The 20,098-nt window shown below is 33.1% G+C and overlaps 3 protein-coding genes and 2 pseudogenes across 3 annotated transcripts; 3 read left to right on the top strand and 2 right to left on the bottom strand.

The window, feature by feature from the left end:
• The first annotated feature begins 521 nt into the window (after nt 1-521).
• LOC11446008 (ABC transporter C family member 8-like) lies at nt 522-7,523 on the top strand (annotated as a pseudogene).
• A 408-nt stretch (nt 7,524-7,931) lies between these two features.
• On the bottom strand, nt 7,932-8,909 carry LOC11445763 (inorganic pyrophosphatase 2-like; annotated as a pseudogene).
• Nucleotides 8,910-9,320: 411 nt separating this feature from the next.
• Nucleotides 9,321-13,400, top strand: LOC11446007 (NADH dehydrogenase [ubiquinone] 1 alpha subcomplex subunit 6). The gene is made up of 2 exons (XM_003627881.4): nt 9,321-9,685; nt 12,964-13,400. The coding sequence occupies exons 1-2, from the start codon at nt 9,473-9,475 to the stop codon at nt 13,150-13,152; spliced, it is 402 nt and encodes a 133-aa protein (XP_003627929.1). The 5' UTR covers nt 9,321-9,472; the 3' UTR covers nt 13,153-13,400.
• Nucleotides 13,401-14,827: 1,427 nt separating this feature from the next.
• Nucleotides 14,828-17,310, bottom strand: LOC11446368 (uncharacterized). The gene is made up of 4 exons (XM_003627880.4): nt 16,858-17,310; nt 16,681-16,752; nt 15,690-15,760; nt 14,828-15,167 (listed from the first exon to the last, which is right to left on the bottom strand). The coding sequence occupies exons 1-4, from the start codon at nt 16,994-16,996 to the stop codon at nt 15,135-15,137; spliced, it is 315 nt and encodes a 104-aa protein (XP_003627928.1). The 5' UTR covers nt 16,997-17,310; the 3' UTR covers nt 14,828-15,134.
• A 319-nt stretch (nt 17,311-17,629) lies between these two features.
• Nucleotides 17,630-19,671, top strand: LOC11446261 (F-box protein SKIP19). Its single transcript, XM_024772456.2, has 2 exons — nt 17,630-18,921; nt 19,024-19,671. The coding sequence occupies exons 1-2, from the start codon at nt 18,599-18,601 to the stop codon at nt 19,076-19,078; spliced, it is 378 nt and encodes a 125-aa protein (XP_024628224.1). The 5' UTR covers nt 17,630-18,598; the 3' UTR covers nt 19,079-19,671.
• The last annotated feature ends 427 nt before the right edge of the window (nt 19,672-20,098 follow it).

Below are 20,098 nucleotides of genomic sequence, written 5' to 3'. Positions count from 1 at the left end.
TATGGAGTTACAAGGCTGGACATTTTATTGGTGGCAATGTTTGATGTTTTTTCTCTTGCTGTCTGAATTCTAGGGTAGAGAGGAATTCGTGATGTTGTTTTTTTTGAACAAGCTTTGTGATTTTTTTTAATGCCCCATGTGTAAAAAATTATGGAAATACCAACCAAAGGGGAGGATGTTTGCCAAAGCAAACGGTGAACATCATGGCCTTGAATTAATTTTGTTTCCCCTGTTTTTTAAATTGATTTTTTGGATTAAACATTAAAGAAAAAAATAAAATAAAAGATTAAAATATATTATTTACACTTCTACAAACAAATGTCTCACTGTTTCACCACAACCTTTTATACTCACTTTCTCTCATTTTCTCTCATCTCGCCTGCGTCATGTATCCTCTGGGTAAGGATTCTTTTGGGCGAGTAAAATGTAAATTGAGAAAATCAATGGTTGTTTTGATGTACCTATAATATTTATCTTTAATTTGTTAATTAAGGGTTGATACTATTTACTTTAAACTTTAAAAAGAGTTGTTTGCTTTAGAGGAGTTGAATGTCTCCTCCACTATGCCCCGTGGTTTAATTCGATCATATAAGAAATGTACTTGGAATGTATAATCCGAATTATAGGGGTGTTCGGTTGGTAAAAGTAATAGTCTTACATGATAAATTTTGAAGTGGTAGGCAATAGGTGTGCTACTGCAGGGTGCAGCTTTGAAGAAATGGCAAAGAAAAGGATCTAAATTGGCGGCTATAGCAAAAGCAAGCAGTTGAACACTGTTTTAATTTGCAGGCATTGATTCTAAATCGGATGGTCCATATCAGACACTACTAAAATCAACTGGTATATCTAAAACGCATGCATTAATTTGCAGGCTTAGAGGATATAAACTTCTTTGATGATATGAAATTAAATTTAAAATATGAACTCAATCCAACTGCTCCCAATAGGCTTTAGATCTTTCCATGTTCACACCTGATCTTGTTAACACTCACTGCTGAGGTGAGAAGCACAAACCATTCAAATTCAAGCTCCAAAAATGACTTACTTTAACAACACAATAGGTAACTTTGATTCTTTTTCATTTTTCAGTACCGTGTGAGTTATGCAAGCAAACACTATATATCTTCCTCCAAGCTATGTAATATGTACTCATTTGATTTATGCATGTCATAACTATTATGAGTTCTAAGGAATTTCATATATCTTCTTCCAAGAAGATAGTAATAAAGATTTCTTGTTCATGTCTTCATCTCGTTTCTTTTTATACTGTTAATATTTGGCTTGGTTTATTTGCTGATAGGTGGCTAGACACTAGAGCAGCGCAGTAATAGAAAAACTAAGTAGTATTGTACAATTTGTACTTTGTAATATGGACCGTAGTATTTAAATACATGAGTACTTTGGAATCTGGACAATACTACCTTGGCCCCTGAATCTAGGACTCTATTGAGTAAATCATAAAAATCAATACCAGTTTATACTTCTTGAGAGAGAAATAATTAATGATTTATAACAAAAACATTTGAAAATTTAAAAGGGGGTTTATAAAAAGGGACCAAGTAAAAAACTCAAGATGATCTTATATCTAAGGACCGAGGCAAAATTGGTCGAATCCATGATTAATTGTTGTTTTCTTGTGTGCATTTCTTTATCTGTTTTCTTTAACCCGGGTATGTTTATCTAACATTATTCAACCTTGGAACATTGATTAAATATTTCTCTTTAACGAGTTATATATATTCAGGTGAAACTTCTGAGCCACTGCTAGCTCAGAAAGTTGAAACAAAACAAACAGAACTAAGTCATGCTACTTTTCTCAGCAAGTTGATTTTCTCTTGGGTTAACTCTCTACTCAGTTTAGGTTACACAAAGGCTTTAGCTCTTGAAGACATTCCTTCTCTTGTTTCTGAAGATGAAGCAGACATGGCCTATCAAAAATTTGCGCAAGCATGGGAATCCCTTGTAAGAGAAAGGACTAAGAACGATACGAAGAGTTTGGTTCTTTGGTCTATAGTTAGATCTTACCTAAAAGAAAACATATTAATAGCATTTTATGCATTAATCAGAACTATAGCTGTTGTAGTTTCACCTCTGATACTCTATGCTTTTGTTAACTACTCAAATAGAACTGAGGAAGATCTCAAACAAGGTCTTTCCATAGTTGGTTTTTTGGTTGTCACTAAAGTCTTTGAGTCTCTGTCTCAAAGACATTGGTTTTTTAACTCAAAAGAGGTCAGGTATGAAAATGAGATCAGCTCTAATGGTAGCAGTTTATCAAAAGCAGCTAAAGCTTTCAAGCTCGGCAAGGATGAGGCACTCGGCCGGAGAAATTGTGAATTACATTGCAGTTGATGCTTATAGAATGGGAGAATTTCCATGGTGGTTTCATATGGCATGGACTTCTGTATTGCAACTTGTTCTTTCTATTGGTGTCCTTTTTTTTGTTGTTGGTATTGGTGCTCTTCCTGGTTTAGTCCCTCTTCTTATATGTGGACTTCTCAACGTACCATTAGGAAGGGTCCTACAAAATTGTCGGTCACAGTTTATGATTGCACAGGATGAACGTCTTCGATCAACTTCAGAGATTCTAAATAGTATGAAGATCATCAAGTTACAATCATGGGAAGAAAAATTCAAGAACTTAGTGGAGTCGCTACGCAATAAAGAGTTCATATGGTTGTCTAAGACACAAATCCTGAAATCTTATAGTTCATTTCTTTTTTGGATGTCTCCTACAGTTATATCTGCTGTTGTTTTCCTTGGATGTGCTGTTACCAAGAGTGCACCATTGAATGCTGAAACCATTTTCACAGTTCTTGCAACATTGGGGAACATGGGAGAGCCTATTATAATGTTCCCTGAGGCTCTATCCACTATGATTCAAGTTAAGGTTTCGTTTGATCGTCTTAAAAGCTTTTTGCTTGCTGAAGAACTAAACAATGATGATAGTAAAAGAAACTTAAAGCCATGTTTGGTTAATGCTGTCGACATTCAAGATGGTAACTTCATTTGGGATCATGAATCTGTATCTCCAACTTTAACAAATGTGAATTTAGATATCAAATGGAGACACAAAATTGCAGTTTGCGGAGCAGTGGGATCCGGAAAATCATCTCTTTTGTATGCAATACTCGGAGAGATTTCCAAGATTCAAGGAACTGTAAGTAACTAATAGTACAAATTTAGATCTTTATCATGCAAAGTTCATATGAGTAAACATAGTATTAAAGTATGTTTGAATTGACTAATTTGGGCTTATTTGATAGCATAACTGCATAAACATTTGTGAGACTGTTTAGGAGAGCTTATGAAAATAACTTATGACATGTCCATAAGCTGTTTTCAGCTTATTTCTATAATCTCTTTAGGATAGCTTATGAAAAGAGTTTGACTCTATTTTATCTTTTGTTATAGAAGTAGCTTATACATAAGAACTTGTATGATAAATGTTGATGCTATCAATAATCGCTTAATTAAACTGTTTATCCAAACAGGGCTTTAGTATATGAAACTTTTAATCCCATAATATTTTGCTATAATGGAAAACAGGTTAATGTAGGTGGCACACTAGCCTATGTTTCCCAAACTTCTTGGATACAAAGTGGAACAGTTCAAGATAATATACTCTTTGGCAAGGCAATGGACAAAACAAGATATGAGAAAGCAATTAAAGCTTGTGCTTTAGATAAGGATATCAATGATTTTAGCCATGGTGATCTTACAGAAATAGGTGAGAGAGGGATTAACATGAGTGGAGGACAAAAGCAAAGGATTCAGCTTGCTAGAGCAGTCTACAATGATGCTGATATCTATCTTCTTGATGATCCTTTCAGTGCAGTTGATGCTCATACAGCTGCAATACTATTCAATGTAAGTAAATATTACTAATATTGTCCTCGTTTCGGTGTATCAAACTAACTGCATCTACAACATTACAGGACTGTGTCATGACTGCTTTAAGAGACAAGACAGTCATTCTCGTTACTCATCAAGTGGAGTTTCTCTCAGAAGTCGATACTATCTTGGTAAAGTATTTCATTTGGATGTCTATTATATTCCTTCTGAACATACTAATATCATGAACTCAAATTCTAGGTAATGGACGATGGAAAAGTTATTCAATCAGGTAGTTATGAGAATCTCCTAAAATCTGGAACAGCCTTTGAACTACTTGTGAGTGCTCATAAAGACACAATTAATGAGTTGAATCAAGATAGTGAAAATAATGGAGGTTCTGAAAATGAGGTTTTGTCTAATCCTCAAGACTTGCATGGTTTATATCTCACTAAAAATCAAAGTGAAGGAGAGATTTCTAGCATCAAGGGTCCAATTGGTGCACAGCTTACACAAGAGGAAGAAAAAGTGACTGGTAATGTTGGATGGAAGCCATTCTGGGATTATGTTAACTATTCCAAAGGGACATCCATGATGTGTTTCATCATGTTAGCACAATCTGCTTTTTATACTTTTCAATTTGCATCAACCTTTTGGCTTGCTATAGCCATTGAAATTCCAAAAGTAACTAATGCCAACTTGATTGGAGTTTACTCATTAATTTCTTTTGTTAGCGTCGTGTTTGTACATATAAGGACTTACTTGACTGCACTTCTTGGATTAAAAGCTTCCGCTGCTTTCTTCTCAAGCTTCACTACAGCTATCTTCAATGCTCCAATGCTTTTCTTTGATTCAACTCCTGTGGGAAGAATTTTAACTAGAGTAAGATTATTTTTCATTCCCAATATTTTCGTTAATCTATGTATTTTCCTTTTGGCCAATATTTTCTTCGCTCTTGTGCAGGCGTCATCAGATTTGAGTATTTTGGACTTTGATATACCTTTTTCCATCACCTTTGTAGCATCTGTAGTAATTGAAATTTTGGTGATAATTTGTATAATGGTTTCAGTCACATGGCAAGTTCTTATTGTTGCTGTTCCTGCAATGGTTGCATCAATATATATTCAGGTTTGTTATCCACTTTACAATTTTTTTGATTTCATAATCTCATTTTCTTTCCATCGTTGAATCATTGAGCTTTAAGTTCTTATATTATCTTTATTTGTTTTTTTTTCTTCCTGAAAGCAATATTATCAAGCTTCTTCAAGGGAACTAATACGGATCAACGGAACCACCAAAGCTCCTGTCATGAATTTTGCAGCTGAGACATCGCTTGGAGTAGTTACTGTAAGAGCATTTGGCATGGTAGACAGATTTTTCAAAAACTACTTAAAACTTGTGGACACAGATGCTTCATTGTTCTTTCATTCTAATGTGGCAATGGAATGGGTAGTTGTAAGGGTTGAAGCACTTCAAAACTTGACTGTCATCACTGCAGCTTTGCTGATTATTCTACTTCCTCGGGGATATGTATCGCCAGGTAATATAATATAGGTTTAAATATATTTTTGGTCCATGCAAATATACAATTTTTCTGCTGTTAAACGCTGTAATTTCTATTTTTGTTTTTAGTCCTTATCAATATACCACTTTTTGTTTTTGGTCCTTGTTATTTTGTTTTAGTCCCTACTTTTTGTTCAAATTAAAATTAGATCGTGTAATAAGTGTGCAAAATTCATTTTAATCCTTACGCAGTTCATATTGGAGGGACTAAATCAAATGTTATGCATATTAACGAGACAAATTCCAGCATAAACAAATATTTATGGGGATAAAGTAAAACAACAAGGACCAAAAGTAAAATAAAAATGATAAAATTACAGGGACTCAAAGATAAAAATGGTAGATTTGAATGGATAAAAACAAATCTACACCTACGATATAATATGTCAATTACCATGATATGATTATGTTTAAACCAATAACTCTTGGCAACTCTCCTGTTCTGTGTTGCAGGCCTTGTTGGACTGTCTCTTTCTTATGCTTTTACCTTGACAGGAGCCCAAATATTTTGGACTAGATGGTTTTCAAATTTATCAAACCATATTATCTCTGTTGAAAGAATCAAACAATTCATTAACATACCAGCTGAGCCTCCTGCCGTTGTGGATCATAACCGACCTCCATCTTCATGGCCTTCCAAGGGCAAGATTGATCTTCAAGGCTTAGAGGTAATGTTCCATCCTTGTCTTATTTTCCACCTCTATTTTCGATGTTGTCGCCTATTTTATTTGTGACAACTGGACATAAAATTTTCCTATAATTTCTGTTTTTGTACTTCGATTTCAGATTAGATACCGTCCTAATGCTCCATTAGTCCTTAAGGGAATCACTTGTACATTTAAAGGAGGAAGTAGGGTCGGAGTTGTTGGAAGGACGGGAAGTGGAAAAAGTACACTGATTAGCGCTTTGTTTCGCTTAGTTGAGCCTTCAAGCGGTGATATTCTTATTGATGGGATAAACATTTGCTCAATGGGGTTGAAGGATTTGAGAATGAGGCTAAGCATAATCCCTCAAGAACCAACTCTTTTCAAGGGCAGCATTAGAACAAACCTGGACCCTCTAGGCCTGTACTCAGATGATGAAATATGGAATGTAAATGAACTAACTTCACAACTGGTAGAAAAATATGTATTTACTGAATGTAGCTGAATTTTATATGAGCCATTTAATACAAACCGGTTTGATTATATTTGATTTGTATGTTTAGGCTGTAGAGAAATGTCAGCTTAAGGAAACAATCTGCAAGCTACCAAGTCTCTTGGACTCTTCTGGTCAGTATTTTCTATGTTTGGTACCGGTTTCTTTCACATTGAAGCTACGCCTTCTCCTTTCTATTGTTCACTATATTATTTTACAACCAATAAATAAGGTATGAAAGTCTAATTCTGATAAGTTTTGCAGTGAGTGATGAAGGTGGAAATTGGAGCTTGGGACAACGCCAATTGTTTTGCCTCGGAAGAGTTCTACTTAAGAGGAACAAAATTCTTGTTTTGGACGAAGCTACTGCATCCATTGATTCAGCCACAGATGCCATTCTACAAAGAATAATCAGACAAGAGTTTGAAGAATGCACAGTTATAACTGTTGCTCACAGAGTTCCAACTGTAATAGACAGTGACATGGTCATGGTCCTATCTTATGGTATGTTAATTCCTTATTATTCTTTGCTTTTATTTCCTAGTAATATCCATTCCCTCATAATTTTCGGCCGGTTATTAAAGGGAAACTGGTGGAATATGATGAACCTTCAAAGCTAATGGATACCAACTCTTCATTCTCTAAGCTGGTAGCTGAATATTGGTCCAGCTGCAGGAAGAGTTCCTTCCCAAATATTAGCAGGAAGCATCAATGAATAATGGTTTAATGCAAAATAATGCTTATAAATAAATTGAAGGAAAATGGTTGGCAGGACAGTAGTTATGAGCCTAGAATAATAAAGGAAAAATATATGATTCCTTGAATTTTATTTTATTTTTGTTCTATAGACGAAGTGACAAAGATCGCTGAAACTCACACAATTCCCGGGTTTGAACCCGGTGAAGAGATTCAGCTCAACAACCTCAGCATTGTGAGTTGAGTTAGGTTTTACGGACATAAATTTTTATATATGTACATATTTCAATTTATTTGCTCTCTCTAATCTGTACCCAATAAATCTATTAAACCTGCAAATTAAATCGGTAGTAATTTCTTGCATAAATAATTGTCCACAACCTCATCTTTTGTTAGTAGACTTTTCAGTTTTTAGGTTATAACAATAGGCAAATTGTCATGAACCATATTATTGTTGAGTATGCCTCATAGTTACTCATAAGTGGACAAGCCAATCGAGGAAAGCGAGAATAATGACTTTAATGACGGTGACGTTGTAATCTAGACATAGTATTTGAGTACAAATTGTACACCATAAATAAACCCTAAGCTTGATATAACAGAAAGTGAGGTGCAGCCGCTTTATAGTCTCAAATGTATGCACAATTGAACTGAACTTCGTTATCAAACATTGTGTGATTTTTTATTCTTTTGAACCAGATTTACTGTGCTAACAGCTACGAATACGAAAATGTAATTAAGGAAAACTTAGTATTGGTTTGATTTTATATAAAATCTATAAATATGTATCATCATAATATAAATATAAAGGTTTTTTGCAAAGATAACATGATTTGACTCAATCAGATGAATTATGGCTGGTCTAAGTAAAGGGTCTTTTCATATCAAGTCCCATACTGGAAAGTTCTTCCTTGACATAACAAAGTCTCTTTCTCTAAGTCTCAAACTAGGGCAATAGTCTCCAATACCATCACCATGGTAGATAAATCTCTTGTTATCCACTTCAAAAATTGAATTTTGAATTCTATCTATGATTAAACCCTGAATAATGATTAAAAATTTAGTTTATCATGAATTTTAAAATAAAGACAAATAAAGATTTACTTCTTATATGGTTCGAAAGAATCTAGTGACGAAACTCACACACTAAATATTGAGAAGTGAGAAATTGCAAGTTCAAACTTGCGCCTTAACATATCAAATGTCTCTGCAACTACTATATGAGTTGTATTTAGAAAACAAAATTAGGAGCTAAGATTATTTTTTTATTGATTTAAATTTAAACTATGGTGGTCCCACATCAACATTTTTTTTGACAAAGTTTTAACATTATTCTTTATTTTATATTTTCATAAAATCTAATGGCCTAAAATAAAAGACAAAAAATCATTAAAAAAGGTATAGCACATGTTTGGAGGGTAAAGAGTGCAACCATGTGAAGCCTTGTTGAAGTGGTATGGTGACATTCTTAGTCTACCTTCTTCATTAACATAACCAAGATTAGTGTTAATCTCTGAGAAGATATTCACTTATTCCCAAATGCTTCAAAATAGTTTCAATGTAAAACACATTGGCATCGCTCACAATAACTCAAATCACACCCTAAAGCATGTGCTGATTTAATTGCAGGTACCATTATGTGAATTTATAGGAATCTTATGAAGCTCCATCATCATCATCTTGTCCTATAATTCCAAAACCAAAACACAAAATACTCACGTTAATTAACTATTTATTTATTTATAGACCATAAAAGATTATATAAAACAGAAAGATTGACACATACATCTGACATGACATGAACACGTTGACATTATCAATTTAAAAATATAGAAGATTAATACATATTTATCTATTTTATTATTATAATAAGATGGTTATAACATATAAGTCGTGATTAATATGTTCAACCATAATGAAAACTATGTGATCAAATAGAAAAAAGGTAAAAAAAATAATAATAATAAACCAATTAACATTATTACACCAAGATAAATACATTTTTGGTACGGCAAAAAAATAAAATATAATGTGATCAAAATTGCATTTAAGATAAGTAAAATTAACAATTAACATTATTACAGCAAGAGAAATAGATGTAGCAACAAGGTAAAATGCACACTCAATACGACATCGTTCGTATGTCCCGTGTCCTCCACAATTACACTTTCTAGTTCTCTCTTTCTCACCTCACCTCCAACAACAGAATCATCATTTCAAAGCTCGTTGAGTTGAATCGGAAATGGCGCAAGCGATTCGAAACGCGAAAGTACCACCAAACTCAGTGAATCTCTCTGAAGCGCGTCAACGAGTTTTCGAATTCTTCAGAAGCGCTTGTAGATCTTTACCTACCGTCATGGAGGTTTACAATCTTTACGACGTCGCTACCGTTTCTCAGCTTCGTTCTACCATCGCCGCTGAGATCCGCAAAAATGACCATATCACCAATCCCAAGGTACCTTTCCTTCCTTCTTCACCATTCATACTATAATACTATTCCAATTTCTTTTCTTTTTTTTAATTTCATGAAGGTAGTGTTTCAAGCTGGAGTTGTTAGATTGATTCAGAAAATGGTTATATGAATGTACATGTTTTGATTTAATATTAATTGGAATATATTGAAACCCTAGGGAATATCACTTTGTTGGCTCTATTGCGCTTAATTGTGTATTATGTTGACCGATTTTGGTTTATTGGTGATTAGTTACTTTTGGATGTGGTTTGAGGTAAATTGGTAAATTTATTTGTAGTAAAAGACAAATTTGTAATAGAAAATGCTACATAGATTTTTTTGCATTCCTTTTGTATATAGGTGTAGATAAAGATTGATATTCTCTTAGGCAGGAGAAAAACACACGACACTGACACATTGACACCAATAAAATTTTGAGAAAATGACTTGATTCAGTGTAATATAATGTTTATTTTCACCAAATTTATGTTTCTTTAGATTCACATTTGAAATTGAATGAGTGTTTTGTATAGATTATACGGGATTAGGCTTGCGGATGGTGCGTAATAGTTGGATATCTCAATTTTACACTTGAAGTGGATATGGAAGTTGGAAACTAACTTGCTTGTTTAAAATCAATAGGGATTTAAAAGCTTTTTTTTACAATGGATTTTAAAAGATGTTAGGTTGTAGTTGCTTATTGTCAAATGGATTACCTTGAATCTATTTCTCTGCTTCTGGTGTGTAAAACCTACCTAGCTGATTTAGAATTCTTGTGTAAGTTATTTAGTGTATCTTTGGATCAGTGTTTGCCAAACGTCATTTCAAATATACATGATTTGGCTGATTTTTTTATTTTTTTTTTCGTTCTTTCTAAAACCAAATTTGCTGTAAATTTTTCAACGTAATGTGAAATCCACTTGGAGGCAAGGTATTAGGCTTATTAGAGTCTTTCTCTTGGACTAATGAATGTTATCCTAGGCCTTGTTTGGATGGAGCTTATGGAAAATAGCTTTTGCAAATAAATAAGGTTTTATGTTAATTTATAAGTTCTTGCTAACAAAAATTGCATCTTCATAAGTCGTTTTTTCATAAACTAACTTAACAAGCTTATAAATAATACACAAAAGCTTATTTATATACATAAGTTGTTTTACATAAGCTCTAAAATAAGCCAATCCAAACAGGGACCTAGTCTCTCTTGTGCTATGTTTTTTCCCTGTACCTGTCTTTCTTAGTACCTTACATAGTGACAACTGTAACCATAATTGTTGTCGGCTGTATACTATCCCATAGCTCTATATATATATATGTTCATAGAGCCCTTGTAAGTTGTAACAACAACTATCCATGTTTCAGAATATCAATAATATGAGAACAAATTTTTCTGAATCTGATCTGATTCTACTATCGTATGGAATTAACGTTACAATGCCTTGGATATGATCTTTCTTCCTCCCTCCTCCACCGCTTCACGGCCTTACTTATCCAACTCATGGATCCTCAACCGGAGAATGTTGTTCCTCCTCCACAGTAGAACGTTCTGCCACCACAAGCTCCTTCTTCTCCGAGCATAACAGTCTCACAGAAGATCCCTGAAAAGTTGGATGCTCAAAAGTCAAAACTATCTTCTGTGGCACCAACAAGTTGAACCTGTTATTTGCAATCTTTGTCGCCATCACTTCCTTCAGAATCCACAGATCCCTATGAAATTTTCCATTGTCGAAGGAATTTGCAGTGGTGGAACTTCAACGTAAGGAGGATGAACAAATTTCTCCAGTCGAGGATCAATGAGTTGCAGAAGTAAGGCGGTGAATTGGTAGAGGAGGGGAGGGAAGGAGAAGAAGAATAGTACCCGAGAAATCTTAATCATGGTTCTTTGATACCATAATAGGATCATAGCAAATTGAGAGAAAACTCTTTCTCATATTATTGATAATCTGAAAAATGAATTCTTGTTCCAAGAACTCTGTTAACCTTTATATAGAGCTATGGGGACAGCCTAGATATATTCTAACTATAGCTGTCACTATATAGGTAGTTACACTTGCAAAGACAGTTGCATGAAAAATATCTGATACAAGAGGGACTAGGATAACTTCCAATAGTACAAGAGAAAGATTCTAATATTCACTCATTGAATTTGCTTTTTGACTGTTGTACTAGTATACTTCTTTAATGTTAGCTAGTATTTACAAAGCTCTAAGTTTTTGTTTACTGGCAATGATTATTCTCAATAGGCATAGTGATGTATTAAACACTGAGAAATGCATACAGTTTTGTTTTTTTTGGTCGAAAAAATGAAAACAATTATCTAATGGATATTAAGGTTATATTTAATTTGAATTAAAGTTGTTTTTTCACTAATAGTTGTAAAAATATCCCATTACTTTTACTTCATTCACTGTTCTCAAATATTTATACAAAAAATGGTGAAAATATTATAAACTTATCTTCACTAGTTCTTGTAAAAATCTTCAAAAGCAGGATATAAAATGAAACTAACATGACACATTTATAATTATTGTTGGCAAAAAAATGATTTTTTTTCAAATTTAATAGGCCTTAAGCGTATCAAAATTCACAGTTTGGTATGTTGGGTTTCTTAGTCTTTGGGGAATTTAGTGACATAATTTTCAAGGGGATAGAAGTTATATATAGTATGGTATGATAGGATGCAAAATTTCAATGTGATGTCTTATTGTCAAACTGTCGAGATTATGATTTAAAAATTTGGTCATTTCATGATGAGAAGATAGGAAAGATAACCTTTGTTTGCTAATCTTTAATTTGAAAACGGGTCTAAGTTTTGTGCATTGTCTGGGCCAAACATTGGGTGTTCGTGATTGACATTTGGAAACTTGTGGATAAGTTGTTTCAACCATGTTAGGTGTGTGCAAAACCCTTGTCATTGTGCATCGCAATGCTTTCGAGTGTTGGAAAATCATCATTTCACTTTGTTTTCTTCTTTCATGCTATGTTTGCTTTGTACCATTTGAAGTTATTGTATTTTTGTAATGAACCCTGTTTTTTTGTAAGTTAATGTCTGGTGTTGTTTCCCACGGGCTTGTTTGAATAATTGTCTGATTCCTCCTTTATTCATTTCAGACCTGATGGTATTTTCTTGAGATAGAATCCATACATTCTACTTGCACATGTAGTATTTATTCAAATATAGATAAAGTGTAATCGATTTGATTACTTCGATTTTCTTCTGTAAAGGAAGAAATTTTTGGCCACGAAAGGTTTTATCGCTGTCACTAATATTTGTGGACATTCAGGTCATTGATATGCTGCTTTTCAAGGGGTTAGAAGAGCTGAAGAATGTTGTGAACCATTCAAAGCAGAGGCACCATATCGTCGGGCAGTACGTAGTCGGCCGTCGTGGACTAGAGCAGCAAGAGTTGGCCGCGAAAGAGCAGGGCATCTCTAATTTTCTGAAGAATTTCTACGACACCAATTACTCTTGAAGTTTGACCATGAGCTGTGTTCTCTGTTTCCTCAAATAAAGAATTATCCTAATTGTTATGTATGTCAATACAGGATGAAGTTAATATTGTTGGTTTCAGATCAAACTGTTACTTTATTATTCCTGGCTTAATTTGAGAAAGTGATGTTTTGCTTATTCTTACGGTCATTTGCATACTGTAGAAAAAGAATTTCGCATTTTGAATGAAGGCATAAAGTCTTTTCGGTATGCAGGTACTATTTTGTTTTAGATCTTTCATTTGCATTTCCATGTAAAGTTTTGTCTTAGTTCAGATAGATGACCGATGTGACCTTCGATTTTAGCAAGGTAGGATCCTCTTTGTATTACAAACTGTTAGTAATCATGGAATCCTAAGGATAAAGATCATAGTGATCAGCAAGAAAGCAAGCATATGAGTACTCATGTAGAAGATACTCGTAGAAACTCATTATAGAATGAATAGATTGATAAAAGATGATGAAATGATACATGAGTGTTCCTATACTAGTATTTCCACCCGTGCAACGCACGGGCGAAAAAATATTTTTTGCGGCTTAACCAAATTATTACTTTGAACGTACCATCAAAATAAAAACTTATAATGCACTTGTTAGAAAAATCAGATTATGTTGTCATCATCAAAATAAAGATGTCATCATTTGACATATAGTTCAATTTAATTAAAAGTCATTACATAACCTTGACCAATAATGATTAATGACTACATAGGTTATAAGTCACAAAAAAGTAGTCAACACTTGGAAGAGCAATTAATCCAAAAAAATAAATAAATTCATCTTTAAGATAGATGCATCATCGCTTGATAACTCCAAAGTTATCTACAAAATTAAACAAAGGTTTTTGCGTGTGATTAATGTATATTGGATAATTCAAATTGACCATAAAGCTCAAATATATACATATTCATACCTAATAAGCTATTTTCTACAAATTATCAAACACATCCGGATAAACAACATTGATAGTTGAGGTGCATGGATTGTCATCTTCATCCAAAATCAACATTGTCAAACCCTTTCTTGGTGGTTACCCTCCAAACACCAACATAGAACTGTCCATGTGCAATATTATAATGTTTGAGAGTGAAAGTGAGAATAGGATGAAAGTATGGATATTTGAATTGTGAGTGGAGTTTGTCTTATAATTTAATTGAGTGGAGTTTGTGATTTTAACACTAATACAATTGTTAATCACAACAATATTTGAAGAATATGAAATTTAGGACTTAAATCAAATACTTATTATAGCCTCACATAACTAAAATACCTATAGCCCCCATGTTTGAAGAATATGAAATTTAGGACTTAAATCAAATACTTATTATAGCCTCCCATATTTAGAGAAATATAAAATTTCAAACTACCATCAAATACTTATAGCCCCCATGTATAGGAAATATTGATTTGTTTGAGGTTAGCATTGAAATATATGCTTAGAGAATATTCAATATGATTTATGCCATACACAGAGAGAGAAGAATAAGAAATAAAGAGTGAGAGATTGAAAGTGTGAATGTTTGAATTTTGAGTTTGAATTGTGGGTGAAGTTTGTCATGTAATTTAATTGAATTTTGAACTAATTTAATTCAAACTTAATAAACAAAACACTAAAAGAAATATATAAAAAGAAAAAAACACAATTCAAAAGGAAACTTGGTAAAAAGTCATTGTCAATAATAGCTTAAACATCTACTTCACAAATAAGTAAGCATCTGTTATGCTTCCCGTAAATCATACATCATTTATATCAATTTAATCAATTTGAGTTACAAATTTGATAAAGAACTTAATACACAATTGTCTAATATTTTTTGCCTTTCAATCAATCTATATACTTTTTTAAAAAAATTGTCTATTGTTTTTGTATGTAACACACTATTGAAGAACATGATAGACAGTTGTATTCACTCTTATACTTGCTGCAGAAGCTTATAGCAACACCTTCCTATCCATGTAAAATTAGTCACATGCTAGTCCCCCATTGCTCCAATATTGCCTATACCAGCAAATTTATAAGTCAATGATACAGTAAGTAGGGAGATTGTTTTATTAGTCTTCAAATGAGAGCAAGTGAAAACTGTTTAATCTACAATAATTTTATCATTAAATTCTTCATCGCCATTCCAAAAGGGAAAAGGAATTCTCATAAAACTTGAATGAACATTGCATTTAACACAGACAATATCAATTTTAATGTGTTCTTGTCATTCAAAACAGAGACGTAACTTGGTTTATTGCAGTCATTTGGTAAAAAAAAATGACTCTGCCTCTTTAGTATCAATTTTCCAACAATCATTGATTTATGATCATTTATGTAAAAATCTTAATTCAGCACTATGAAATGGCTCTGCAAATTCAATAGTGAATTTTCTAACAAACAAAAATGAATATTCTTTAAAGGAACTACAATAGGGAGATTGAAATTAAATAGGAAGGTGATAAAAGCAAATGCAACCTAGCTGAGAAAACATAGTCTAACAGATGGCTGAAGATAGGAAGGGTAGAATTAATTAGATACCTTGAAGGAGAAATTCTCAAACGTGTAATTGGTTGTGATATCTTCCACACTAACATTAAGAAGAGGTAAGCCTATTTAAAAAAAAAATTAAAATCAAAAGTCAAACCCAGGGTAAATCTAATATTGTTAAAATGCATACCTATTTAATCTTAACCATCAAATGCAGGAAAGAATTAAAAACAGGTTCTTATCCAGGTACCCCATCATAACTGTTCCAGTTTTGTATCATAGGGAACTCAATTCCACCCTTACATATTGTTCCATCTCTGTAACCTTCCATTGATCCTAACATATCGTTCTCTCTCATCAAACTGATTATAAGTTTAAAAATAACGATAATCTACTAAAAGTATTTAATTACTTAAATGTATCATCCTAAAGTATTTCATTGATCATAAAGCATAAGCAAGACAGTTAATTAAAGATGATACTATAATATCCATGTTTGGGTACAATAATTTGAGAACTAAAGTTTAGGATGTTACGTTAGTTCATAGAACCGCAACAGCCAAAAAGCAAGGGCATCATGAAATCAATCAAAACAGGCCCTGGTTCAATAGATAAAGAACCTATAAGTTATAACACTAACAATTATATTTCCAATCAGTGCCAAAAGGAGTCAAAAGACTTTTACGATTTACAAAGGCCTTCAATATAAATCTATATGTTAACTTGTTAAGTGAATTAGTAAAGAAATTGCCATGGGAAAAAATGTCAAGCATTTCAAAACCCCATTTAGATTCGTTAACTATTTGGAAATTAGATAGCATGACATATTCATAAAACTTAGTGTCAACTTAACACTACATGCAAATATCATTCAATTGTTTCAGTCGATATGACTTGGATTTTTTGCTGCACAATTACAATAGTTTAATTGAAGGACTAATCTAAAAATTATAAAACTACACATTTAACAAAACCTTAATCTAAAGGAAATATAAAAAGAAGTTTTTTGTTAAAACTATAAACTGGTCAGAAAACCACTAACCAAGGAAAACAAAGATATGGATCACAGCATGTTGCAGTTGTTCCAATTCCTCTATTTTTTCTCCACCTATTGCTGCACAAAAAAATCAAAACAGAAAATCATTTATCGTTATTGCAAGTGGTTGAATGAGAAATACAAAATGTATCCAAAAAGAGAAAAAAAAAATTAACAAATAACCTTTGAAGAGATCTGAATGAAAATAAAAGAAGCTTCTGATTGTAACTCCGGCGCGGCGGAAGCGAATTCCGGTGCTGTGGTCACCGGTGAAGTTTCTCCAATGAAGATAAATTTTTGTGTGTTTTACTGTAGCATTCATGGTGAAGGAGATATTCTGTTTAATTTCTCCATAGGCAGTCCACGGTGGTCGGAAAACAACAATTTTAGAAATCACCTCATGAGTGAACTTGATAGATCTATAAATTAATTAGTGGGTTTTGAAGAGGATGAAGAGAGGAAGATTATGGTGGTTTTATTTCTGTGTGAGGCGGCCGAAGTTGATCGGAAATGAAGAAAGAAGGTAGAGAAAAAAATAGTTTCATGGAGGGAGAGTGAGGTTTACGTGAGAGAGTTGTGAGGCAGAGGAAGAGAGAGAAAGTGAGGAAGAAAAAGAAATAAGTTTGGAATGAAAGAGAGAGAAATGATGTTTGTTGGCATAAGAGAAAAAGTAGGAGGGAAAGAAAGAATGATTTGAAAAATTTTAAAATTTGAAATTTGAATTGAAGAGGGAAAATATGTGATGATGATATTTTATTGTTTGTATTGTGTGAATGCTTAAAATGGCAAAAATAAAATTAGTTTTTAATGGTGATGTGACATGAAGGGGCTTGAGGATTTGACACATTGGATTGGTACAAATTTTTTTGCCATTTGTTTCTTCCCATTTGTATATTATTAAGATAAGATTAAGATTAAGATATAGAGTTTAGTTGTATAACTAATTCTAACTAACTTCTAACCAAGTTACTAACTCTAGTTTACCTATCAACTAACTATAGTTGATTATTCATACTCTAATACAAACAACTTTCACTTTCCTCAACCGCCCGCCACCCACAACGGCAAAGCCCCTTAGAGTCTCTCATCGTTATGTTTCCACTTGTCTAGACCCTGCTGAAATTATGAGAGCTCTTCCATACCGTCAATCATGTGTCTTGTCAAAACCTACCTTGTAGCCACCTCTCACGGCTACAGAATATGCCATGTTAAGCCTCTCACCACGAAGTATAGCAGCACTCATCCTCCTTCCAAAGAAAAGTAGTGTCTTCTACTCTTGAAGAACATTGAATGACTAAAAGATAATACTCCTGTATAAAATGCAAAAGTAGACTTTCTCATGTGTATGATGGTTTGATATCCCACCCTTGCCTTATTTGTGCGATATTTTTAATTGAAAAAAGGTATGTACGCTGTGAAAAAACTCTTATAAATTTATAAGAAATTTTTCAATATACTTATAAAGAAATGGTCATGCTAACTTTTAAAATCGCACATATAGTCATGCAATAATTTGTTCAACATTATTCACGAATTTACCTGCAAATTACATTTTTTAATTTTAGGTTTACTCAAATTTCAAAACTACAATATACACCTATTCATTTAATAAATGATGTAAAATACTGATTTTTGCTTATAATATTAACGAGATGATGTAGTAGTTTATCAACCAACCTAAAATTTATTGGAAACAGAGCAACTTTATATTCTTGGCACGGGTGTTGCACTTTTCAAAATGCTTAGGTATGTGTACGCATGATAATAATTATCATCATTTTCCAATGTCTTTCAAAAAAAATCATTTTCCAATGCTAATTAGAAACTAGTACTATTAACTTTTCACTCTCAAAACGTTTGGATTTTTCACTTTGTAAAAGGTTACAGCATTGGTATAAAAATACAATCTCGCTGAGCTTGCACTATGGCGGTGTCTTCTGTTCAGCCAAATTGGCTTGAACTTCCAAGAGATGTGACTGCAAACATTCTCCAAAGGCTTGGTGCCATTGAAATATTGGCTAGTGCATGTCAAGTGTGCCCTCTTTGGTGGAATATTTTCAAGGATCCTCACATGTGGCACACCGTTCACATTACCAACTTTCGTTATTCGCCTTGTTCACCCTACAATTATGGGGACAATTTGACTAAGATTTGTCGCAATGCAGTTGCGCGAAGTTGTGGTCAGCTGGAAGACATTGCTATCGACTACATTGGAACTGATGATCTTCTTGCATACATAGCTGATAGGTAAATAATTTCATAATCTTTTTTCTTGCTTTCAAGTGTTACAATTTTGAAGATAATATATATTGCAAAAATTAATTGATATTTTTGATTCAAATTATACAGTGCTGGTCATCTACGACGCATGCAACTTTCGATGTGTCAGAGGACTCTCACATGAAGGATTTAGTGAAACTTTAAGGAAACTTCCACTACTAGAGGAACTTGAGATTTCACAAAACAAGCAATTATCTAATGATTCGCTTGAAATTGTTGGTCAATGTTGTCCTCTTTTGAAATCACTGAAATATTGCAGGCACCCTCTAGACAATATTGAAATGAATGATGCGGCATTTGGTATTGCGAAAATAATGCCTGGATTACATTATCTTAAAATGTCTCTAGATGAGCTTACAAATGATGATGTTCTTGCCATTCTTGATGGGTGTCCTCTTCTAGAAACTCTTGACCTGAGAGCATGTAAGTATGTGGAGAAGATGCCGGGAACAAATTAAAGATTTTGGACTTCCATTACAAGATTACTAGTCTTCCTTCCTGATATGATTCTGACAGGGACAGTTGAAGTGAAACATCGAATTGATCTGGTTACGAGGACTATTATTGTTTCATATTCTAGTTAAAACTTAAAATTGGTTCGTGATCCTTCCAAAGATTAAAATGTTTTAATGGAGTTTGGTTGATTGTTTCATTTGAAGCCTAGCTAAATGTTTTCTTTTTTAGTAGTGAGACTTAGAATCATGTACTCATGTGTGGTTTGCATGCTTCATTACTCAAATATTGGAACTGGATTATCTATGATCTTATTATTTTTTGACATGCTTTGTACTTGATCTTGTTTAATTGGCTGGGAAGTATTTACAAGTCTTATAATACCTAAATGATAGGGCACATCTAAACTGAATTCTGAGACACAACCTCTGCTACAAACTCTGCTTCTGTTGTTGAAAGAGACACAATTGGTTTTTTTTTTTTTTTTGTTGAGTAAATCAACATTTTAATCTTTGAAAATGTCAAGTTTAGCAACTCAGTCTTTTAAATTCATGAAATAGCAATTTATTCTAATAAATTAAAGAAAATCAATCAAAATAGTCCTTGTTGAATCTAAAACAACACAGTTTTGAAAGTTTTATGTTTGTCTTCATATATATGCAAGAACATACTATTTAAGTCAATATTTCTA

Source organism: Medicago truncatula, chromosome 8 (assembly GCF_003473485.1).
Source record: "Medicago truncatula cultivar Jemalong A17 chromosome 8, MtrunA17r5.0-ANR, whole genome shotgun sequence".
Taxonomy (NCBI): domain Eukaryota; kingdom Viridiplantae; phylum Streptophyta; class Magnoliopsida; order Fabales; family Fabaceae; genus Medicago; species Medicago truncatula.
Note: the sequence above shows the minus strand (reverse complement) of the source record. Positions and strands in the feature narration are given on the sequence as shown.

What these genes read in the sequence shown, in the direction of transcription:
- LOC11446007 (XM_003627881.4), top strand. Translation starts at nt 9,473, where the DNA reads ATGGCGCAAGCGATTCGAAACGCGAAAGTACCACCAAACTCAGTGAAT. An exon ending in ACCATATCACCAATCCCAAG is followed by an intron (nt 9,686 to 12,963) that starts GTACCTTTCCTT and finishes GTGGACATTCAG; the next exon opens with GTCATTGATATGCTGCTTTT.
- LOC11446368 (XM_003627880.4), bottom strand. Translation starts at nt 16,996, where the DNA reads ATGAATGCTACAGTAAAACACACAAAAATTTATCTTCATTGGAGAAAC. An exon ending in TCATTCAGATCTCTTCAAAG is followed by an intron (nt 16,753 to 16,857) that starts GTTATTTGTTAA and finishes TTTTTTGTGCAG; the next exon opens with CAATAGGTGGAGAAAAAATA. An exon ending in TTGAGAATTTCTCCTTCAAG is followed by an intron (nt 15,168 to 15,689) that starts GTATCTAATTAA and finishes TTGCTGGTATAG; the next exon opens with GCAATATTGGAGCAATGGGG.
- LOC11446261 (XM_024772456.2), top strand. Translation starts at nt 18,599, where the DNA reads ATGGCGGTGTCTTCTGTTCAGCCAAATTGGCTTGAACTTCCAAGAGAT. An exon ending in CTTGCATACATAGCTGATAG is followed by an intron (nt 18,922 to 19,023) that starts GTAAATAATTTC and finishes CAAATTATACAG; the next exon opens with TGCTGGTCATCTACGACGCA.